General features: G+C 40.8%; 1 protein-coding gene and 1 long non-coding RNA gene across 3 annotated transcripts in view; one reads left to right on the top strand and one right to left on the bottom strand.

Moving 5' to 3' along the window:
• The window catches only part of LOC125411542 (uncharacterized), a 33,837-nt gene extending 16,515 nt beyond the window's left edge, over window positions 1–17,322 (top strand). The window contains exons 2-3 of the long non-coding RNA XR_007235353.2: window positions 16,228–16,358; window positions 16,976–17,322. This is a non-coding gene — a long non-coding RNA (uncharacterized LOC125411542). The remainder of the gene's footprint in view (window positions 1–16,227; window positions 16,359–16,975) is intronic.
• Window positions 9,683–25,314, bottom strand: part of P4ha1 (prolyl 4-hydroxylase subunit alpha 1) — a 53,161-nt gene continuing 37,529 nt past the window's right edge. For both annotated transcript variants that reach the window (XM_048451745.3, XM_048451744.3), the window contains exons 10-15: window positions 18,250–18,349; window positions 17,390–17,443; window positions 15,598–15,663; window positions 13,762–13,830; window positions 13,067–13,163; window positions 9,683–10,052 (exon numbers count right to left, since the gene is read on the bottom strand). In XM_048451745.3, the coding sequence (XP_048307702.3) occupies window positions 9,982–10,052; window positions 13,067–13,163; window positions 13,762–13,830; window positions 15,598–15,663; window positions 17,390–17,443; window positions 18,250–18,349 (457 nt within the window). In that variant the 3' untranslated portion in view covers window positions 9,683–9,981. The remainder of the gene's footprint in view (window positions 10,053–13,066; window positions 13,164–13,761; window positions 13,831–15,597; window positions 15,664–17,389; window positions 17,444–18,249; window positions 18,350–25,314) is intronic.

Raw genomic sequence — 25,314 nt, 5'->3', positions numbered from 1 at the left:
TTATGACAGTACCAGGCTTTTTTATAGTACTGTAGTTCTGTAGTAGAGTTTGAAGTTAGGGGTTGTGATGCCTCCAGAAGTTCTTTTATTGTTCAGGATTGTTTTGGCTATCCTGGGTTTTTTTGCTTTTCCAAATGAAGTTGAGTACTGTTCTTTCAAGGCCTGTGAAGAATTTTGCTGGGCATTGCATTGAATCTGTAGATTGCTTTTGGTAAGATTGTCATTTTTTACTATGTTAATTCTGCCTTCCCAAGAGCATGGGAGATCTTTCCACTTTTTGGTGTCTTCTTCAATTTCTTTCTTCAAAGATTTAAAGTTCTTGTCATACAAGTTTTCCACTTGTTTATAGAGTTACTCTGAGATATTTTATGCTATTTGGCTATTGTGAAGGGTGTTGATTTTCTGATTTCTTCCCCAGCCCTTTTATCGTCTGTGTACAGGAGGGCTACTGATTTTTTTTTTTGAGTTAATCTTGTATCCTGCTACATTACTGAAAGTGTTTATGAGTTGTAGAAGTTCCTTGGTAGAATTTTTGGGATCACTTATGTAAACTATCATATCATCAGCAAACAGTGAGAGTTTGACTACTTCTTTTCTGATTTATAACCCCTTGATCTCCCTTTGGTGTCTTGTTGCTCTAGCTAGGACCTCAAGAACTATATTGAATAGATATGGAAAGAGTGAACAACCTTGTCTTGTTCTTAATTTCAGTGGAATTGCTGGGAGTTTCTCTCTATTTAGTTTGATGTTGGCTGTTGGCTTTCTGTATATTGCCTTTATAATACAACCTAACATTTTATCTCCTCTTTCTTAACACTTTTTAATACTGATACTATGATTATCTACTTTGAAGGTGTCATTATGTGATGTGGGACTCCCCTCTGTATGCTATGAATATGTTTTATTACCATTGGTTAATAAAGAAACTGCTTTGGCCTATAGCAGGGCAGAATATAGCAAGGTGGAAAATTCCAACAGAGGTAGAGGAGGAGGAAAGAAGGCAGAGTCATGCAGACACCTTTTGGCAGTCCAAGAAGCAAGAGAACCATGAGCCTTGTTGTAAAACATAAAATAATAGAAATGGGATAATTTAGGACAGGCAGTAGTGGTGTATACCTTTAATCTCAGCACTTGAAAGTCAGAGGCAGAGGGATCTCTGTGAGTTTGAGGCCAGCCTAGTCTACAAAGTGAGTTGTAGGACACCCAGGGCTGTTACATGAAGAAACTCTGTCTTGATATACAAAGGGGAAGGATGGGTTAATTTAAGATGTAAGAGTTAATAAAAATTCTGAACTAGTAGGCCAAAGAGTATGTAATTAATATTAACCCTCAGAATGGTTATTTCTAAAGTGGCTGCAGGAGCTAGTGAGCATGACCCAGCGAATAGAGAGAAACAGGGTCCAGGGGACCAGTGGAATGGAGACTATTTATAGCTACAGTGTGTATATGGTATGTGTCTATGGTATAGGTACACGGAATGGGCACATATGTGTGAAGGTCAGAGTCAGCCATCTTCCTGTCACTTCCCTTTACCTTCTGAGTCAGAGTCAGTCACCCAACCTGACAGGACCAATTTGGGAAGACTATCCGGCCAGCAAGCCCTGGGAATTGTCTTGTCCTTGCCTCCTTAGCACAGGGACCACAGGGGGTGCTGTCCCCCCACTGATGTGTGTGAAGGGTTCTGAACCCAGGTCTTCAAGCTTGTGCAGCAAGCATTTGCCCCATGGAGCGCCCCCCAGACAGTACAATTCCTTTTATATGGCACGTAGCTCAGTTTCTTCTATATATACCCAGTCATGTGAAAATGCAAATAAAGAGAAATTAATCTCTTTAGTTATTATTACTTTTCTTAGCTAAGACTGCTAACTTGTAACATTTTAAGAAAAAAATTAACAATAATAATAAGTTGAAAAATGTTAAGTAGCTGGGGAGATAAATCAGCGGTTATGAGCACTTGCTACTCTTCAAGAGTACCAGAGTTCAGTTTTTGGTACCCCACACTGGGCTGTTCACAATCACCTGTAACTCCAGCTCCAGAGGATCTGATGCCCTCTTCTGGCCATCTTAGGCACTGCACTAAAATTCACAAATCTCACCCCACCCCTAAAAAAAATTACATAACAGAGACACAATTAAAAGAAAAGAATTTTTAATTAAAAATGTTTTTAGAATGATTAGGTCTTCGACTGGGGTTGTAGCTTAATTGGTAGAGTGGCCTGCACTAGACACTGGCAGCACACAACCAGGCATAGTGTCTGAAATCACAGCACTTGGGAGGTAGTGGCCAGAGGATCACAAATTGCAGGGCATTCTCCACAACATAACAAGTTCAAAGACAGCCTGGGATGCATAAGAATCTGCCTCAGCACATAGAACAGAAAACCCATGATTAGGTTATAAAACCTATGGACGTGTTGAGTTTGGGCACTGCATAGCAAGTAAAATGTCCAACCTGCCACCACTGCCACTTGATATTTATGATCCTAAAACAATGTCACAAACTGACTATACAAACCTTAGAAGATCGAAATGCCACCACCTCGAGGCTTTCCAAACAATCAGAGGCTGTGTACAAATCATTGCCTGTAGGGGCGTCTACAGGAAAATAAGTGAAGAGTGCAGAATGAGTTCTTGGAATTATACTCCTGTATCACCCCGTCTGATACTTGTGAGCTCCTCCGGAACCATTTGTGATGGCTGGGATGTGGCTGAAGGGTCTGTTTGACATGTCTGAGGCCCTGGATTTAATCCCCAGTTCCAGAGGAAAACCAAGCCAAAGTCCAGAAGCATTCGAACCAGGAGTGCTGACATGAGCCCTGGCCCTGTACCTGGCAATTAAGTAGAATATTTCAAAATGAGCACTCAAAGCCTCCTGTGATCCTTGCCAGAAATTTACAGCGGTTCCAGTTCCATGCATTTGATCAGGGAGGTCCCGTTCCCACGGGGCAGTGTGCAGGACTGTGATCCCACGCTTGGGAGATAAAGATGAAGACAGGATCAGGAATTCAAGACCCTCCTCCACCACAAAGCAAATTCAAGGCCAGCCTTGGGCAACTTAAGATTTTTATTAGTTTGTAAGACTTTAGTTTTGTCTTCTTTGATACAAGCCTATGAGGATCTAAAGTTATTCCCCCTTCCAGGGATAAAAATGTTAGATATCTTTTTACCTAACAAAAACATCTGTTTGATAGGGATTTTATTAACAAATATTTATATTTAAAATATTTAATATTTTAACCATAATTACAGAGTCATGGACCAAACTATACTTCTTTCTTTCCTTCCTTTCTTCCTTCTCTCCTTCCTTCCCTCCTTCCTTCCTTCCTTCCTTCTTTCCTTTCTTTCAAAGGCAGGGTCTCACTAGGTAACTCACCAGCTGGTCTGGAACTCACTATGTAGACCAGGCTAGCCTCGACCTCAGAGATCCACCTGCCTCTGCCTCCAGTGCTGGGATTAAAGGCGTGCCTGGCTGTTTCTGGAATTTTTAAGTCTTGAACTGCCTAGCTGTTTGCTAATGTTTTTGAATGTTTTATTGACTTGATGTGGTAATACACACCTGTGATCAAGACATGCAAGTGCGCACACACCCACCAAACCTTACTGACAAGTTCCATAGAAATGCACATATTCAGAATATACACTATAAAATGTTTCTGACAGTACCAATGATTCCTCAGTAGTACCACCAGGACACGGCATTTTCTCACCTCAAAATGGCCCTTTCTTATCTACACTCACTGCTCTAACGTTTCTTGGCAGTCATGTTTTTAAGCACACCGCTCTCATTTGTAATCTGTAAATTTTAAATGGAAGTACATTTCTGAGGCCTTCCCACATCGTCTTTAGAAGTTCAGTTTGTCATTCATTTCTGCGTGTAGAGTTGGCGTGCTGCCTACGGCCTAAGTTCCGCAGGAGAGTTTGGTAGATTCCTGTGGGATGTTTCACAAACATGCTCATGCCACCACTGGGGAAAGCTGCTGCTTTTCTGGTGTGAGCCTCTCTTCTTCCTGTCTGGCGCAATACTAAATAACCCTGGGGAGAGTGGACACTTGGCCGTACTGCAAGCAGCATCCAGTCTTTTACTGAACAGTAGAGCAGAGCAAGATTTCTGAAAAGCCGCCACTCAGTTCAGGACATTTGCATTTTATCTGAGGCTCTGTCTAGTCTGAAACCCGCTAAGGAGCACAGGCTGACCTTGATCCTGGGGTGAGCTCTACCTGTGCCAAGGATCACAGACACTTAAAAAAAACCACATCAGCAGTTCTGAGATTTGCTATATGCATCCTCTCATCTTTTGAAATGAGCACATTTCTTTTCTCCTCCTTTAACATGCTAATATGATGAATTACTCAGGTAGAATCTGACATGACTTTGCCATTTTTTATTGCATTTACTTCTGTGTGTGTGTGTGCATGTGTGTGTGCGCGCGCGTGCCACAGCCTGTGTATGAAGTCACAGTACAGTTTGTGGGAGTCAGTCTTTCCCACCCTGTGAACTCCTGCGACTAAACTCTGGTAGTCAGGCTTAACAGCAAGTTCCTCCACCCACAGAGCCATCTTGCTGGCCCCAGCTTTGTGATTTGTTGAAGTGAACTTGGTGTACAGTTAAGCATATTTCAGTAAACTTTTTCACTTAAACATTAATTTCCCCCTTATTTTTGGTTAGAAGCAAAAGTATTTTGTATCTGTGTTCCTAGGAGATACGGATCGTTTCTTCCTTATACTTTAAGTCTGGTTGGAGATGAGGGCCAATTTTTCTGTTTTTGCTTGTGTGCAGGGGGAGGGGGTGAGTCTGAGACAGGGTTTCTTTGTAGCCCTGACTGTCCTGGAACTCGTTCTTTAGACCAGGCTGGCCTCTAGCTCACAGAGATCCGCCTGCCTCTGCCTCCCCGAGTGCTGGGATTAAAGTCATGTGCCACCACCGCTCGACCAATGTTTCTTAAAGTGAGCTGGAAATCATGCATTTTCTGAAGCCATTTGTGGAGGGTATTCCTTAACACGGCAGAGATTGGTGATGCCATCAAGAACTCTGCATTGCTTTTTGGTTAAAAAAAAAAAAATTAAGTCCTTAATTTCTTTACTCAATAATGGGGCTATTCAGAATTTTCTTGAGATTTTGGTGATTTGTTACCTGCACAATCTGTCCAAATAGTCACGAAGGGGTTAGTAATCCACCATTAATCTTTCAAGCTCTGTAGCTGGCAGTTTGCTTGTGTTAGCTCAGCTGGAGACTCAACCATTTCTATCCGTGTCGGTTTGGGCTTCTTCAAAGTTCTCTACAGTTGGCCGAACTTACGTTTCATTTCTGATGTCTTGCTAGCTTTTTAGAAACAGCTTTGAGATACATTATTTCATACCGTCCAGCTCACTAACCTGATGTGTGTGTCTTATACAGTTCTTAAACACTCTGGTTCTCACTCAGCGGCTTAGCCACCGGGTTGCAGTCATCACAACTTAGAACATTTTCACCCAATAGTTACTGTTTTCCAGGCTAGCCTCTAACTCACTATGTAAAAGGAAACCTTAAATTTCTGATCCTTCTGGCTACAGCACCCCTGGTTTGCACAACTTAGAAATGTTTTCACGACCAGCTGAAGAAAACATAATCCCTTAGCTACCGGGCCTACACTCGTCCCAATCCCTGTTTTTTCTCTGTATAGATTTGATTGGTCTGGACATTTCAAACCTATTCTTGGTGATTACAACTTTTCTCATCTATACTGTACAATAAAATCCCGCGTATGTTCTGGCTAGTTTTGTAGAGTGGAAAATGACTTCTTTCTTCTAACAACGTTCTCCTAAGGTTTTCCTGTTCTACTGGCTTTGGGTGTCTTCTGTACTTTAACACGACACTACAGATTTAACTCACCAGCAGCAGCTGAACATGATAGCACAGGCCCACAATCAGCCCCAGAGCCGGGGGCATCATAAGCGTGAAGCTGGCCTGAGCGGCACCCTGAAGGACATTCTTTGGTGGCGCACACCTTTAATCCCAGCACTAGGGAGGCAGAGGCAGGAAGATGTTCAAGTTCAAGGTCAGTCTGGTCTATAAAGTGAGCTCCAGGACAGCCAGGACTACACAGAGAAGCCCTTTCTAGAATAAAAGAAAAATCATTAAAATAACAACAATCACAAACACTAAATGATACAATCCATTGTGGATACCCACAGATTTGGTATAAACCCCACATAGTCACTGTCTATTCTAGAGGTCACAGCTTGTCTTCTCGGAGATTCCTTGGAAAAAGGATTTGACATGTCATATTTCCAGTGTGTTGACAGATTTGTCTGTGCTGAGTGGATATAGATCTTTTGCGTGTTTATGCACTTACATGAGCAGGTGCCTAGGTATACATATGTGGAGGTCAGAAACTGGTACTGGGCGTATTCCCAGATGGCTGTTTTCAGGGACCTGGAATTCAGCAATTCAGACTGCTGGGTTGTTCTGGGGGTTCCATCTCCATCTTTCAAGAGGGCTGTCATGCCCACCTGACATTGATGTGAATTCTGGGGTTTCAAACTCCAGTCTTGAGCCATCACCCCTGCCGGTACTAAGAATATTCTTGTTCTATGCAAGTGTTGCTGCCAAGGCTTTATAATCTAATTTCCTCTTCTAAGTCGCAAGGTTCACTTATTCAACCAGTTTTCAGTATCTTTAAGATCTGGTGAATTTACAAGTGTATTCATGGCCATTCTGAGTCTGTTCTCAGATATGTAGTTATCTGTTTTTAAACTGTAGTGTTAAACAGTTTTTTTTTAAAAAAAAGTCTTGAATTCGAAGCAGTCTCTCACTATGTAGACAGGGCTGGCTTCAAAGAGTGTATCTGTCTCTCCCTTGAGTGTTGTAACTAAAGGTGAGTAGCACCATGCCTGACTTACTTTTTTTTTTTCTTTAAAAGCTGTTCTCATCCCTTAGTCTTGCTTTGGGATTCTCTGCTAATTTTCAATGTTTGTCAATTCTCTTGAGCTCTATAATTCCAGATGAATTTTTAAACCCATCTCTGTTTTTACCTTTGCTCATCCGTTCAGCTGTAGATATATACTCAAAGGGGTTGCTTCCACCTTTGGCCACCATGAATGCTGCGGCTATAAATAGAAGCACAGGTGTACAGATGCCCTTGCTTTCAATTTGGAGGGCTTAGAAGAACTGGAACGTTAACTGTTGTAAAACATTTAAAATATGATACTGCTTTTGTTCTTTTTTGGAGAAGGCTGAGGATTGAACCCAGGACCGTGGGCATGCTCGACCACTGAGCTACAACTCTGACACGTTTACCTTTAAGAGTGCTTTTAGGGGCTGGAGACATGGCTTGGCTCACAGGTTTCAGAACATTTTTTTGGACCAGAGTTCAACTCCAGCACTTACATGATGGTTACCAAACAACCATAACTGGTTCTAGAGGGTCCAATGGCCTTGTCTGATTTCTGAGGGTACCAAGTTCACATGTGGTATACATACATGCAGGCAAAACACTCATGCATACAAAATAAGTCTAAAATCAAAGAGTATATTTAGACCACATTAAGTGTATTGTTGGCAAAACACCCAATAAATACTAAGTCCCAAGTGTCTCCTCTCCACCCAGGCAACCTGTACATCCCTGGCATTCGATTACTCTAGGTATCACGTGAGTGGCCGAGAGCATCTGTGTGGCTTACTTCGCCAAGCTTCAACCATGTTGAGCGTGTGTTGGAATTTCTTTTTTTGGCTCGAATATTTTCCTAATGTATATGCCACCTTTCCCCCACTCATCTATTTCTGTACTTAGGTTGCTTCCATTTTATGGTGACTACAAATGATACTGTCATGAGCCCGGGTGTACACGGCAACTTGTTGCTTCATTCCCTACCCAGAAACAGAAACTCCACAGGTTCTGAAGAACTTTTACACACTAACGTCTTCATACATCCTAGGCACACTTTATTTTCCTGACAGGAATCCTGTTCACACTGCTGACTTCCTTAAAGGAGCAGCGAGGCTGAGTGTCTCCCCACGCGTGTACAGGCCATTCCTGGTTTCAACTACTAGCCCCTTTTCCTCATGAACCCTGTGGTTTTCTAGTTAGGGAGCAGCCACTGGCCCCAGTCACCCAAGACTGCAAGCTGCACTCCCGCCAAGGGCACCTTTCTAACTACCAGATGTTCTCAGCGGAACATCAGGCAGGTCAGGCCCACACAGCTTATAAAGTTCTTATACAAGATGCATGATTTCCTTTTAAATGTATATATTGTTACCTTCCTAATTCATCAGCTGGTTGCTAACACTTCACGACAAACCTACTTTCTGGCCTTGAAATCCCTATTTTACTTGTTGCTCCATGCTAACCGGTGTGGGGTTTTAGTAGCGGAATGGGACCCAAAGGCTCACACGTGTTACTCTGTTTGAACTATACCACCAGCCTAAAAGAAGTTGTTCTGTTTATCTGTCTTTGAGGTAAGATCTCTCAATGTAGCCCTGGCTGACCTAGAACTTACTATGTAGACCATGCTGTTTTTGAACTCAGAGATCTTTCTGCCTTTGTCTCCCAAGTACTGGAACCAAAGATGTGGACCACCATACCCATCCTATTTTTGTCTGTTTCCGAGACAAGGTTTCTCTGTAGCTTTGGAGCCTGTCCTAGAACTCGCTGTGAAGATCAGGCTGGCCTCGAACTCACAGAGATCTGCCTGCCTCTGCCTCCCAAGTGCTGGGATTAAAGACGTGTGCCACCACCACCCGGCTCCATCCTGTTTTTAAAGCCTCTAAAATCAATTTAAAGCACTGAACTTGTTTTTTTGTTAAAATCTTTGTGATGGAACAGTTCATTTTAATCCCTACTTTCCCAGAGAATTGAAAAGAAAGAGCCAGAGCCCTGGGTGAAAAAAGAATTTCCTCATATACATCAAGACCACAACCAGGCTTTTGAATAAGAGAAAGTGTATAAGTATCAGTATTGTAACAACTCATAATCAAAGCATGACTGTCTCTGAAGAAAGGACACTTTTCCTAGTGTCTCATAAGAGTCTGAAGTGGGTCAGGCAAGCTATACCCCAAAGAAACATGTTTTGAATGACTAAAAGTCTAACCACAAATACTAAACTGTAGCTCTATGTAGTAAAGAAGTAACATACCTGTGAGCAGTGTTATTTTACATGAAAAATACCACACAGAAACATTTTTTTAAAAAAGATTTAAGATCATAAATAGGTCACTGTTATAACACGTTTCAGAAAGAAAAAACATTTTGGCTTTTATAAAACAGATTTCTTTTTTTAAAATCAACTCCCTCACTCGTCATTACAAGGACCTGGAACGCCCTGTCTTCTAAGGCACAGTATTTAATCAGAATGCCAACACCACCACCTGCTAGAGGAGGAACACAAGCAGGGTCTTGGCACTTGGAACAGCAAGTCTCTGGACACCATCAGTCATTGAGGAAAAAGTCTAAGTCTGAGCACTGTAGTTGTAGGGCAGCTGGGCTACACAAAACTTTTGGAACAAAGTAATTTTCTCAAACCAATTGAATTCACCACTGTTGAGGAGGGAGATTTGGTAAAAATACAGTTTCTTTAACTAATAAGAAATAGGAATGTGGACTAATAGATGGAGGCAAAGCCCTCACACTCCAGCGAAGGAAGAACAGGCGGACAGGCCCCTGCACCCCATGGGCCCACCATCTACGCAAATGCACTGAAATCTACAATTGGATGTTTTGTTTTTTTAATCTAACCAAAAAGCTTTTAAACAACAGAATTAGGATTCCTCATTTTAAATGTCCTGTACTCTGTGATAATGAACTGTAAAATTTTACATAATGTGGTGACTGAGTGTTAATTAAAAAACAAAAAACCCATATAATAAGTGATTGTCCATAGACAAAACACAGGACGAAGTTCATGACCGAGTTAACCATGGAGTGTTAGTCAGCTGTAAACGTCTGAAAGTTATCAGTGATTGTGCCGGGCGCATTAGAGGACAACAGGAGCGAGGAGAGTTGGTCTGTCATTCCAGTTCTGACAGGGTGCACGGCCTTCGGAATTCCTGTCCACGTTCATGCAGCCACTTGTTGGATACTGTGAGGAGAAAAAAAAATGAGAATTTTCTTCTCATCTGAAAGCTCGTCTAGAACAGTTTCAGCATGGGTTAAAAGCTTAAGATTAAAACCCAGATAAACTTGACAATGTTGGAAAAATCAGATTTCATGTATGTATCCCTGATGAGGCTTAAATGAGCTGCAAGCGGAACAACATGAAGGAACATAACACTTTCCTACTCCAAGTACTGCCTCTGAAATCCAGACAGTGCAGCGAACACAGTCCTCTGATCAGCTGATGCTATCACATCCTCAGTCGGTTGTCTTAGTTACAGGATGTTTTGGTTTTTGAGATGGGCTTTTCTGCGTAGCCCTGACTACTCTGGAATCCACTCTGTACACCAGACAGGTTATCCTTGAACTCAAAGATTTGCCCAATTCTACCTCCTGAATGCTGGGATTAAAGGCATGCACCATTACAGCTATTATATATACAATATATATGTGTGTGTTCTTTTATATACATTTTTAATTGATATTTATTGAGCTCTACATTTTTCTCTGCTCCCTTCCCTACCTCGCCCCTCCCCCTTTCAATCCTCCCCGAAGGTCCCCATGCTCTCTCAATTTATTCAAGAGATCTTGTCTTTTTCTACTTTCTACTTCCCATGTAGATTAGATCTATGTAAGTCTCTCTTAGTGTCCTCATTGTTGTCTAAATTCTCTGGGATTGTGGTTTGTAGGCTGGTTTTCTTTGCTTTATGTTTAAAACCACCTATGAGTGAGTACATGTGATAATTGTCTTTCTGTGTCTGGGTAACCTCACTCAAAATAATGTTTTCTAGCTCCATCCACTTTCCTGCAAAATTCAAGATGTCGTTATTTTTTTCTGCTGTGTAGTACTCCATTGTGTAAATGTACCACATTTTTCTTATCCATTCTTCGATCGAGGGGCATTTACGTTGTTTCCAGGTTCTGGCTATGACAACAAAGCTGCTATGAACATAGTTGAGCACATGTCCTTGTGGCACAATTGAGCATCCTTTGGATATATACCCAAAAGTGGTATTGCTGGGTCTTGAGGAAGGTTGTTTCCTAATTTTCTGGGAAATCACACTGACATCCAAAGGTGGGGGGGTTGTACCAGCTTGCATTCCCACCAGCAATGCAGAAGTGTTCCCTTTTCCCCACATCCTCTCCAGCATAAGTTGTTATCAGTGTTTTTGATCTTGGCCATTCTTACAGGTGTAAGATGGAATCTCAGAGTTGTTTTGATTTGCATTTCTCTGATGACGAAGGATGTTGAACATTTCCTTAAGTGTCTTTCAGCCATTTTAGAGATTCCTCTGTTGAGAGATATCTATTTAGATCTGTACTCCATTTTTTTTATTGGATTATTTGTTCTTTTGATGACCAATTTCTTGAGTTCATTATATAATTTGGAGATCAGCCCTCTGTCTGATGTGGGGTTAGTGAAGATCTTTTCCCATTCTGTAGGCTGTCATTTTGTCTTGTTGACCATGTCCTTTACTTTACAGAAGCTTTTCAGTTTCAAGAGGTCCCATTTATTGTTTCTCTCGGTGTCTGTGCTGCCGGGGTTATATTTAGGAGGTGGTCTCCTGTGCCAATGTGTTCAAGTGTACTTCCCACTTTCTCTTCTATGAGGTTCAGTGTGGCTGGCTTTATGTTGAGGTCTTTGATCCATTTGGACTTGAGTTTTGTGCATGGTGATAGATATGGGTCTATTTTCATTCTTCTCCATGTTGATATATCCAGTTATGCCAGCACCACTTGTTAAATATGCTTTCTTTTTTCGATCTGGTATTTTTTTGCTTCTTTATGTAAAATCAGGTGTTCAAAGATGTCTGGATTGATATCTGGGTCTTCTATTCGGTTCCATTGGTCCTCCTGTCTGTTTTTATGCCAATACCAGGCTGTTTTCAGTACTGTAGCTCTGTAGTAGTTTGAAGTCGGGGATTGTGATGCCTCCAGAAGTTCTTTTATTGTACAGGGTAGTTTTGGCTATCCTGTGCTTTTTGTTTTCCTATATGAAGTTGAGTACCATTGTTTTGAGATCCTTGGAGAATTTTGCTGGGATTTTGATAGGGGATATATATATATATAAAAGGATTTCTTCTCCCCAATTTTTTACCCCATTTCTGGTATTACAGAGTAAGTCAATGTCACTGACTTGGACGAAATTTTTGAACTAGGTTGTCTACACTGGTTACTGTCACCTCCCTGGTACCCAGTCTTCATTCATCAGTTGGCCATTTTTTTCTTTTATCTTTGAGTCAAAATCCTTTGCTGCTGCTTTAGAGCACTCACATGATGGAGAAGAGCCTTTAGAGCTGTGTCCTTCCCAGCCAGCCTGTGCTCACTGTGGTCCAGCAGTTCCCAAGCACCATTTTCAGTGAGGGGATTGTAAGGTCCTCCGACCAGGCCTCCTTACAATGGATCTAACCAATGGACACATGTAGATTGTGAGCATTTGAAATGTGGCCACTGACATACTGTAATGTACACACTGGATTAATATGTATTAATCTTGTTTCGTTTCCTATTTTAGTTGTTAATGGAGGCAATCCTATACCTGCACGGTCTGAGAGGAAGGCCTCTTAAATACTGCACTGAAGCCAGATGCTGCCTGAGTTTTAGCCCAAATCTTTTCTGGAACTTAACATACCTAAAAAGTACCTTATGTGCTGAGGAAACAAAAATTAAATTAAGAATGTGTGGTCTACGCTCTGCCACATTCTGAATACCCATCAGTTCACACTCTCAGACTGTGACCTTTTGAAGGCAAGGTTCTAACTTTTCAACTTGGGAGTCAACTAATCTAATGATTCTGGAAAACTAAGTGAAATAGAGCACCCACCCTCAAAGATAATCTCACAAAAATGCTTATCTATGGGATGCAAATTTATACTCAGAACAGGGGCAGGCTTAGCTGGATCCTATACAAGAAGTCAGATGGCAAATCATGAGAGGAGGCATTTTGTTTTAAGGTGCAGGTTATAAAGTTTCTAAGCAGAGAATACAGGAACTATTTACCCCATTTGTTTCCAACTAGCACGGGACAGGCTGCATGCCGTGTACTGTAATCTCCTTCTCCACTGGCAAACAGATTATACCAGAAGACAGCGGTGCCCTGTGGAGAACAATTCAAAATTATCATTAAATAAAACGCTAGGTTTTCACTTTTCATGGCACTTACATTTCCTGCTCCTTCTACAGTAGCTTATACTGTTCACTAATTCTGTGAGTCTATGGCTTTGAGGCGTTTTCTTGATTATATGGGAGTTATCATAAGGGTGGATGACAAGAGTGTTTGTGTCAGGCATGGTGGCGCACGCCTTTAATCCCAGCACTCAGAAGGTGGAGGCAGGCAGATCTCTGAGTTCGAGACCAGCCTGGTCTACAGAGTGAGCACAGGGTAATATGGAGAGAATTACATGAAATCAAATCTTGGGAATTAGAACTCAGCTATCACACTTGTTCCTCACCCAACCTTTACTTTGACATGAATGTAGTCCAGGGGACCCAAGTTCAGTTCCCAGCACCCACATGGCAGCTCACAACTGTCTGTAACTCTAGAATCTAACACACATATATAGAAAAAGATCAATAAAATAAAAATAAATAAAAGAAAATGTAACTCATTTCCTAGGCCACAAACTGCAGGTGCAACTCTACTTCAGGAGAAAAATACCCAACAAGACCAAGCCCCACACACCAAGTGAGCTTACTTTTTTGGGCCAAACACTAGCCCCCACTTCAGGAAACACAGTGGCTCCTCCGGCAGACACATCACTCATCTGCAAGGGAAACAATTACTTTCAGGTAAAATTTAAATGAAAAAAAATCACAAGATTAAAGAATTTATAGTTATTATAAAGGTAGCCTAGAACAAAAACACAAACCTTAATTAACTGAAAAAGTTCACACACCAAGGAAATCCATCCTAGTGAAGATTTTTAAACACCACCACAGGCAGAAGATACCAAACAGCCCAACTATGGGATGTATATGCCACCTCTAAAACAAGTGACTTAAAAACATTGTGCCACCATGCCCTGCTAAACCATTCATTCATTCCCGAGACAGGGTTTCTCTGTAGCTTTGGAGCATGTCCTAGAACAAGCTCTATAGACCAGGCTGGCCTCGAACTCACAGAGATCTGCCTGCCTCTGCCTCCCAAGTGTTGGGATTAAATAAAGGCATGCGCCACCACCACCAGGCCAACCACATATTTTAAAACTAAGGACTACACCACTAGCAAATTTTATTTTCTAATGTAGTAACGTCTGAACTACATGTTTTGTTTTTCTCAGTGCTCAAGACCCAGCCAGGACTTTGGGCTACAGCTCAATCTTTTTAAGTGACTGTGACATGGTGCGAGCCCACGCCCCTCATCCTGAAGCTGGGCAGAACTGAGAGTGTGGTTCAGAGGTGGAGTGCTTCCCTGGCAGGTGTGATTTAAAAACAGAAAAAGGGACACTGTATGATTTCTAAAAACAGGCTGTAAAAATATGTCCATGTTTTCTTTTTGGGAGACTGGGGATTTGCAAGATGTAAGGTGGCCCACAGAGACCCGTCTGCCTAAGCCTTCCAAAAGAGCCAAGTGCTAGACAAATGAATGCAGCTGCATGAGCGATCTCAACAGGCATTGTGATGTTAAACCCAGTCAACACCTCTGCTATAGGAGGAAATAATGAATGACTGTTATTTAAAACCATTCAGAACATGCATGAGACCATAGGTTTGACCCCTTTCCCCCACTGAAGGAAAAATCATTTGGAGGTGATCTGTTACATAACAGAAAAGTTGGAGGAAGTGGAATAAATATTAATTCTGGAGTTGTGCATGTAGCTCTGCCCTGAGTTTCACTCCCACCCTCTCTTTCACTCTCTCGTTCTGTGCTATGCCCTAGTCTGAGTGCTGATTAGCAGACATGCTCAGTCTGTGAAAACCATAAAGCTGCACATTATAAAGTGCACATGTAGAGAATGTATATGTGTAAACATTCTAAAATACTGAACATCTCCAAGTACTGGGACTGTCAATAATTTTGTTGTTGTTGTTTGGTTTTGTCCTTCAAGACAGGGTTTCTCTGTGTAGCCCTGGCTGCCCTGGTACTCTGTAGATCAGGCTGGCCTTGAATTCACAGAGATCTACCAGCCTCTGCCTCCTGAATGCTGGGATTAAAGGCACGCATCACCACCACCAGGTAATAATTTTTAAAGAACACCCCCCCCCTTCCACTTTGAGACAAGGTCTCATAGTCAATGCTGGCCTCAAACTCACTATCCTAAATACCCAAGGATGGCCTTGATCCTTCTGCCTTCCAAGTACTAGGACTGCAAGCATACTTCCCCAAGCCTGGTTTGTGACATGCTAGAAATCAAACCCAGGCCTTCCTGCATGCTAGACAAATCATAGAGACACACCCCCAGCACCTTTTCTATTTTGAGATCCAGGTTGGCTTTGAAGGCACTATGTAGTCAATAGGAGTGGTACCAAATCAACATCATACAACATATCAAAAAAAAATCAAGGAGTCATGAAATGTAGTTGTAACTTACATAGAACAGCCATGTAGCGATTCTATTTCCTGTCCCAAGCTCTCTGAAAGCATCTGGCTCATCTTTCTGTGGATAAAGCAGTAAACATAAGGGAGTAAGTAAAGAACACATTTCAAATATACGGCCAGTGTTCTGTGCCCAAACACTCAGCCCACACACTGGAGACTTTTGGGACAATTACTCCAAACTCCAGACCTGTCTTCTGAGTGAATCAGTAGTGTGTTCTATAATGGTGTTAGCAGAAATACAGGACCGGGGAAGGAAGGGGCTGTGTAGTAGGAGAACAGTACTGCAGGGAGGCTTGTGATGTAGTGAGATGCCTTGAACGTGACAGGAATTACACTAAGTCACATGCATTAGAGTGCAGAGCCAGCTCAGAGGTACTGAGCACTGTGAGCACACCGACAGCACACTCCTGGCTGGTGCTGTGCTGCAGTTATACAGACATCAGCCCTAGGGTGGGGAAGGTGCACAAGGGTCTCATAAATTTATTTGCTACTTTCTAGCAATCAACGATTATCTCAAAATGGTATGTTTTAGTTTTGTAATGTGGGGCCTGACATCACCAAAAGCCCTGAAATGTTTTAGTATCAGGATTAAGAGGAAGAAACAAAAGTGTTATTTTTGCAGGAGTCCCCAGAAAAAGCACACTGGGACCTGAGATAAGCCAGTAAAGGAGCTGCTCCAGGACACTCTACCCTGAAGAGTGAAGAGGAGCTTGTGGAATCACACGGCACAGTGTTCAAGTGTCAGTGATTGTGGTGAGACCTGATTAAATGAAGATTTGATAACGACACACTTTAGTGTTGGCTCAGCTCCCAGTCTGTCTCTCATTCTCAAGGCCTTCTGTTTCATACCTATTGCCCAATTCAATTCATTTATCTCTCATTTTTCCAAAAGTTAACATTTTTCTATTTAGAATTTCCCTTTGCTTATTTTTCAAATTTTTGCTGCCCCTATCGCTTAAGGCCCTCACATACAGTATAGAGTATTCAGTGTCTGCCTGTTGCTTGCTACAGTCGTCGGGCTGCACCTTATCGACTCAGTTCTTTTTTTGCAGGGTGTATAAGCTTGCTTCTGCCACACTGATGAACATTACCAAACTGAGCAACTTCAATCCTTCTCGTCTACGCCCTAGTAAAAGTCCCAGAGAACAGCTCCCCTCTCTTTCAAGCCACTCTTTCTCTTCCTGACTAGAGGGTTATGGCAAACATCAGGCTAGTAACCTGAGTTAGCTCCAGTCCTGACAGTAGTGCTGCTGGACACCTCATCCCCACTGTCCAGTGTGTCTGTGGGAACAGTCTTTCCCTTCTTCCAGGCTCACCAATGCATTGAACGGAATGTCTTTTTTGAGTGGTTTTGTTGTTGTTTTCTGCAGATTTCCCAGGATCTCCTGGCACAACTTCCAAGCAAGAAATGGGTTTTTATAAGCGGACAGAATTGACAAAGGTATTCTTCCTGACCACACCTAACGAAGTTCCTCTGAGCTCCCTCCTCAGCTGGGCCCGGTTTCAGAGCAGGTTGCTTGCTTATCTCCCACCCTCAGTATCTCACCTCTCTTCAGGCTCCTGTCCCTACTTCAGTGAGATAGCCCAATTACTACTCAGTTATCTTCTAGGTACTGCTCCGGCCCCATAAACTGGAGTGGAGCTTAGACACTCACTGAATCCTCACTACAGTTGTACCCTGCCCACTCCCCCAGTAAAGTCTACCTGTTTTAAGCAAGTGTTGTGAAGATGTCTTTAAACATGGAGTACCTAAACTTAAGTGGATTAGTTACAGTTTCACATACCCGCGCAAAGTCAAAATGGGGTTCATATTGTCCTCCAACTCCATAATTTGCTACCTGAAGGAAAGAAACAAAACATGAATAAGAACTATTAATATTACCACTCAAGGACCCAGAGTCTGTATAGCATGGCTGAGGTTCTGCGTCCAAACATAATGCTTAGTCAAAAAAAAAAAAAAAACTGACATAAAAGCCACACATTAAGTAATTCCTATATATAAAATATCCAGAATAAGTATATTCATAGAAGCACAAAGTAGCTAGTGGTTGCCAGGGGCTTGGGAAGTAGAATAGGAAGTTACTGCTCAGGGCATGGGGACAGTTCTTGCTAGGGTGATGGAAATATCTGAAACTCAATCATGGTGATGAGGTGAGGTTATAACCAAGTAAATATACCTAAACCAAGGTAAACTGTATGACACACAAATTATATGTCAATTTAAATACCTTTTAAAAAGCCAAATTTACCCCAGCCACTCAACAAACAGAATGGGTCTAGAAATTATCAAGAAAAATTAGGACTAGTGGGATGGCTCAGTGGTAAAGGCACCTGCCACCAAGTCTAATAACTGGAGCCCAATCCTGAGGACCCAAAGCATATATATTTGCATGCTTTTACCATGATAAAATAAATGTAATTTGAAAATGTGAAAGGTAAGAGTATGCTTACTACTATATATAGTAATATATATATCTTTCATTTTCAATTTCTGCAGTGGATTATTAAGGTCTTTGAAAGCTAGGACTTACAGTCCTCAGGTATTACACAAGGCAAGCACTGCCTGTTGTTCAGTGCCAGGAAATCTAACAGGAGGAGCCTCTTGAAGAAGTGGAAATAACTGTAAGAAACGGTGGTAGCTTACCTGTAATTCTTCTGCTGTGGAAACATCTAGTCCTGTGAGATCTTGTATTCTCATATTAATTCTAGATACCACAGGGTCTTCATAGCCAGACAGCCAAGCACTAGGGTAAGAAAATAGTAGTTTTATGGCTACTGTTTCATTAAATAAAAGCCCAATACCTGCCATTCTCAAAGCAACAAAGAGAGCATTCAACTTTTTAAATACAGTGTTAGAGATCAAATCCACGTAGGACATTGTGCATGCTAAACCAATGTGCTACCATCAAGCTTCCGTCTCAGCCTGTAGCTTTCCTCTAGCTTCACTGAGTAGTTCAAGATGACCTTTGGTGTAGGAGGGTCTTCGATGTGTTACTTTCATTGGTTAAATAAAGAAGCTGTCTTGGCCTTTTGATAGGCCAGTCCTTAGGTGGGTGGAGTAGACAGAACAGAATTCTGGGAGGAAGAAGGCAGTGTGGCAGATGCCATGGCTCTCCTCTCCAAGACGGACGCTGGTTAGACTCATGCCAGTAAGCCACAGTCAAGTGGCAATACACATTATGGGTTAAACAAATATGTAAGAGTTAGCCAATAAGGAGGCCAAGCAGTGTTTAAATGAATATAGTTTCCGTGTTGTTATTTGGGGTAAAGCTAGCTGGGCGGCAGGAAGTGGCCCACTGCACCTTTTTACTACAGACCTTTACCTCCAACTTCCTTGATTCAGTCTCCTAAGTACTAGGATAACTAGTGTGCACTACCACACCCATCCAGGATAATAAACGTTCAGCTCATATGCTTGATCTTGTCTGACAATATTTTTACTAATAAAACTTTTAAATAGTGAAACATTCTGCAGTTAGAGGAGAATAGACACCTTGTGTTTCTCTGGAACACTGCATTAATATAGGGAGACTATTAATGCTACTCCCTATATCGAGAACTCTCCTTCTGCCCTCCCTCCTTCTCTCTCTCTCTCTCTCTCTCTCTCTCTCTCTCTCTCCTAGGGCTCATCAGTCTCCTGAGCTGAGCAGCTAGAACTGTAGGAGCACACTGCCTGTGTAAACTGAAAATTTCTGAAATATTCAGGAAAATACATGTTAAGCTGGAAACAATTATTTCTTCTACACAAAATATAGAAGCTAACTAGAGTAGAGTAGGTCGAAGGGTTCTGGGACTGCTCTACGATGATGTTTTATTGGGAACAAATTCATGCATTATTTGCTTAAATAAGTTTTATACACATATTGCTGGCAGGAAGATAAAATGGTGCAGCCATTGTAGAAGACGGTTGAGTACTTCCTTTAAATGTCAGACATGGTTAGATCACCAGCAATTCTACTCCCATTTAGATAAGAAAAATTAAATTATAAAGTACAGAAATGTTCATAGCAACATTATTAATAGCTAAAAAGTAACAACCTTAATGTTGATCAATTCATGAACAGATTCAATACAAATGTGGCATATCTAAAAACACAAATTATTGTGCCAGTAAAGTAATAACGCAAGGATACATGCTCTAACATAAAATCTTAAAAACATGTTAAGTGGAAGAAGTTAGATACAAAGGGCCTCATGTTATATGATTCCACTTATGTGAAATATGCAGAATAGGCAAATCAATGAGGAAAGTAATTACTGGTTGCTAGGGAGTGATATGGAGTGGGGGTAGGATGGGTAATGAATAGCTCCATTCATGGATACATGAAAAATGTTTAAGGAGTCTAGGGGAAATGGCTCAGTAGATAAAGTGTCCAGATCCTCAAGAGATAGATGGTGGATCCTAGGACAAGTTTGCTAGGCAGACTAGCCAAATTGGTAGATTTCAAGTTCAGCAATAGATCTTCAGTTAGAAAAAAAAAAATAACAAAATGAGAAAGAATCCTGACATCAACCTCTGGTCTCCACATGACACATGAAAAAAAAAAAATCAGTGTTTAGTGCATGTTACTATATAAAAATGTCTGGAATTAAATAAGTACACAACTAAAAGAACTTAAAACAACTGAAACACACACTTCAGAAAGATAAATTTGACAGCTGTGGCTAAAGTAGACACTTTGATCCCAGGGTTTGGAAGCTGAGACAGCATTCAAAGTCTGAAGCCACCCTGAGCTATAGAAAAAAAAAAAAAAAACCTTACCAAAAAAAAAAAACTTAGTAAAAATTTAAAAAGAAAAAGCTATGCTGGGCAGTGGTGGCATCACACCTTTATTCCAGCACTCAGGAGGCAGAGGCAGGTGGATTTCTGAGTTCTGAGTTCAAGGTCAGCCTGGTCTACAAAGCAATTTCTAGGATTGCCAGGGCTGTTACACAGAGAAGCCTAGTCTTCAAAAAAAGGTACTAAATAAGTAAAGAAAAAAAAGAGAAAGTGAAAACAAGGCTGGAGAGATGGCTCATAAGTTAAGAGCATTGGTTGCTCTTTCAGAGGACCTAGGTTTGGTTCCCAGCACACACATGGTGGCTCACAGTGGTCTGTAACTTCAGTTTCAGGGTATCTGGTGCCTTCCTCTAGTTTCTGCTAGCACCAAGCATGCCATACATTTATGTAGACATATTTGTACACAAAATACCCATATTAATAAAGTAAAAATAAAATTTAAAAAATTTAAACATAAAAATCAAAACGTGAATTTTATGATTTGGAAGTTGTACCTCCAATGTAAGGCCCAGGTTAAACCTCAGATCTTAAATAGGATGGAATCCCAAGTTCAAGTATATCTTTTGTTCTGCTTCTGTCCAGTCATTCAACATTTTCTTCCTTCACTTCTCATTAAGCTTTGATTCTAAAGTTCATTGTTTTAACAGTATTCTTGGAAAAACCTAATCTTAACTGTTCAGAAAAAAAAAATCCCGTATCATTTTTCTATCTTTTTTTATTATTATATTTCATTTTGCAGTGATGAGGATGAAACCCAGGGCCTTACATATGGTAGGCAAACCTTTTAACTCTGAGGAGATATGCCCAGCTCCTAATTATTTATTTATATTAATCCAGGCGGTGGTGGTGCACGCCTTTAATCCCAGCACTTGGGAGGCAGAGGCAGGGGGATCTCTGTGAGTTTGAAGCCAGCCTGGTCTACAAGAGCTAGTTCCACGACAGGCTCTAAAGTTATAGAGAAACCCTGTCTCGAAAAGAAATTCATTTAGATTAACCACAAAATAAGGAGTTATGTTCTTGATGGGGAATCTCTGTCAGCCAATCATCTTTAAGAGGTGGGATCAGGTTAGGGCATGACCTATTGGTTACTGGGAGAAAAAACGCCTGGCTGCCCAGGACTCTTCTGTGGTTCCTGTGCAACACAGCTGAGCTTGGATTTCTCGTTCCTGTTTCATGAGTTTGTCCCTTATAATAAAGAAAAATATAGCTGATTTATCTTGGAGTTAGCCTGGTATTCTTTGGCCCGCATCATTCAACATGTTCTAGTAAAGTTCCATAAAGCCAGCTTTGAATGGGGAGCCTGTGCTTATTATAACATGAAAGTTACTACCCAAAGACAGAAACCAACTTCTACTGTCACTTGCCTGACAGCTACCAACTTTTAAACTGTCTATTGCTTTTTGTTTTGACAAGGGATCTTGAGTGGTCCAGGCTGGCCTTGAATTCACTATGAACTGAACTTCCAATCCTCCTGCATCTACCTCCCCGCTCTAGTAATTCTATATGCACTGTATCTTCTACTAAAAATTAAATAGTCACATACCTTTCTTTTTGGATTCATAACAGGGCTTATACTTTCAATTAGTGTTTCTACTTTTTCTAAAAGCAAGATTCCTCTATTTGAAATAATCCTGACTTTTAACACACAAATCTTAAAAGCACTGCAGCATCCTTACACAGCTTGTAGATGGTAGGCTGGCTAAGTTGGGGCCACTTCAGAGACAGTTCAGACCTCCATGGGAAGATGTCAGCAATACAATCTGAACACTGTCACACCTCCTACCACAATGCAGATGTAAAACTAACATGTTACAATTAACTAATATAAGGTCAATATACTGTTGCTTTGTAAAGACAAATGATAGGTCTGAGGTTAAAGGACTGGTTCCCAATAGCAACATTTCCAATTTCTAATAATTCTTCAAGTGCTTGGTGGGTAGTATCTATCTACTTTGATTCTCTCCATTTGAAAACCACTGCTTAACCCATTAGAGGGCAATGATTTTAAACATTAGGGCACTTTAAAACTATTTGAAATCATTCAGAATTATGCCATTCTGGCAGGGTGTGGTGGTGCATGTCTTCAAGTCCAACACTCTGGATGCAGAACAAAAAGGATCTCTGTTAGCTTGGGGACTAGTCTGGTCTATACAGCAAGTTCTACAACAGTCAGAACTACAAACAATCAAACAAAACCCCCAAATTCTGCATATTAGCTTAAGTGTCATAAAAAATACTTTTAGAGGGGGCTGGAGAAATTGCTCAGAGGTTAAGAGCACGGGCTGCTCTTCCAGACATCCTGAGTTCAATTCCCAGCAACCACATGGTGGCTCACAACCATCTGGAATGAGATTTGGTACCATCTTCCGTCCTGCAGGGACACATGCAGGCAGAACACTGCATATAAATAAATGCTTTTAGATTTTTATACTTGCTTCTTAGCAATATGGGTAAACTAATTTTAGGCATAAATGCCATATTATGTTTATAACATTATAAACACCAATTGTTAGAAATCATTATTTAGAGTGAAAAACTGAAAACTGTTTCCAAGAATAAGCCACCAAAATCAAAGACCTTTTCTCCTAGTTTAAGCATATTGTTTACTTTTATGGTCAGGATTTGTGCTATAGAAAGCTGACTTCAGAATTTACCCAACTTAACTGTCTTTTCACAATGCACAACCGAACAAAAACTTAAATTCCATTACTGGCATCTAGCCACTAATCTAGCCAGCAATAAGAGGTAAGTTTTTGTTTTGTTAGGGGTGGGGCTATTTGGTTTTCACAGAAAAAGACATATGATTTACCAGCTCGATGTTACATATAGTTAGTTATATAAATAAGAACCTCGGCTAACCTTGAATTCTTGGACTCAAGCCTCCCAGTTAGCTGAGACTTGGGTACCCCATGGCCAGCCTTCAACAACAGCAAACTGCCGTGTGCTCTGCCAAAGAAAATCCCACTTGCTGGAATTCTGGAGCCTATCCTTCTGCATGAAATGATATAATCACTCAGAAATAATTCCTTTTCGGGTTGTTACAAAATGCAGATGTTGTTAGAGCAAAAGGGATTATTACATTAACTGACATCAGAACACATATTTCCTTCTATGAAAACTTTTCTTTTAATTTATAATTAAATAAAATGTTGGTTTATTTATAACTTCAAAATTTAGGTTTTCACAACTATATCCAATGGCTCAGATCTGTACTAGGGTACTTCCAAGTATCCATGAAACTCTCTTCCTCTAACAGTAAAACATTTTATTTGTTAAAGCATACTTAATATTTTCAGTGGGAAGTTTTTTTTAACAGTTAATGTCTGTCTCTCAAAGCATATTTTTATTTTGATACATTTCTTTAAAAATAAATAAAGTCATTGAAATAGAAAATGCATTTTTCACTAGTTCGTTTAAAACATACCATACTTTGCTAAGACAGGTCAAAGTTAGTCTCAGGCATTGAATGCTACTGGCTATAAATAAGCCTTCTGTTGCCACTTAGGATGTATAACATCAAGTATGACTATACCTTTTTCAAATAACCCAATAAAGCTATTTCTCGGGTTATAAAACTAGAATACTTTTTAAAAAGTCTGAAATACTGAGAGTAGTTAGCTTTAAGAAAACAAATATTTGTGGATCACTTTCAACAGAAGTTATTTAAAACTGGGAAGAGTCTAATGACGTACTTGGCTGTGGATTCCCTTGTCACATATATTTTACATTTCAAAAATGTAATCCAAAACACTTCATTCATGAAAGTTTGGTTTTTTAAGATTATAAGAGAACCGCATCATTTCCCATTTCCTCCACTAAAGTTTTATTTTAAATGATTCTTAGAAGCATCCAAATCAGGAAAAAACTTAAGATACTTACTAGCTTTATGACTGTAAAAATGTCAAATTCATGTGCAAGTCTCTGAAATACAGTAACAGCTTTATGGGGGAGGTTTTGTCTTGAGATGGGGGTTCCCCCATGTACACCAGGCTGGCCTCAAACTCAGATTCCCTAGTCTCAGCCTCCTAAATGCTGGCATTACAACCTATCCTGGTTTGGTTTGGTTTTGTGTAGCCCTGATTATCCTGGAACTTGACATGCAGACCAGAGTAGCCTCGAACTCACAGAAATTCCTGAGGGTGCGCCCCATCAGGGCAGCTTAAAAATTGTTCCCTGATCTCCTTATAGCATACATGCAGCATGTACGTGACCATACACATACATGCACACAAACATGCACACATACACATAAAATGTAATCTAACAAATTTTAAAAATTGAACACAATTTTTGGAATACTTGAAAATCTCATGCCATTTCCCCCTCCCTGCACCATAACTTGCATTTTCATCCTTCTTCTAGTCAGTGGTTCTCAGAGGAGGCAGAGTAGTAGGTTAGTGGGAACTTGTCCTACCTACCAAGGCACAACAAGCAACCTAGCTGTCCCTACACCTGTCTCCAGTTGTAACATTTATTGAGTGCCAGAGATGGGACTAACCATGCTCAAATAACCAACAACAACAAAAATGACCTGATTCCAAGTATCAATTGTCAACCATGGTGGCACCTGGGAACATAGCACAACAGGAAGATGCTGAAGAGGCTGAAGCAGGATGACCACAAGTCCAGTGCTACCCTGAGCTACACCTTAGGCTGGGAATATATGAGAGGCCTAGGTTCAACTTCCAGTGCTACAAATTAACAATAAAAAATTTTGAAAGGTAAAAAATGTTGATTTGAGAAATCTTATTCCAGAGCTATAACGAAAATATTTATATAACTGACAACACCATAAATTTCCTGTTACATAAAAGCTTGTATTAAAAGTAGCATCTTTAGGGCAGGCAAAATAGCTCAGATCATGCCATGAAAACCCGAGTTCCATCTCTGTTATGAATGAATGAATGAATGAATGAATAAAAGTAAGTC

The sequence above is a fragment of the Myodes glareolus genome, chromosome 18 (genome assembly GCF_982192425.1).
Source record: "Myodes glareolus chromosome 18, mMyoGla1.1, whole genome shotgun sequence".
In the NCBI taxonomy this organism is placed as follows: Eukaryota; Metazoa; Chordata; class Mammalia; order Rodentia; family Cricetidae; genus Myodes; species Myodes glareolus.
The sequence above is the reverse complement of the archived record's forward strand: the minus strand, read 5'-3'. Positions and strand labels throughout refer to the sequence as shown.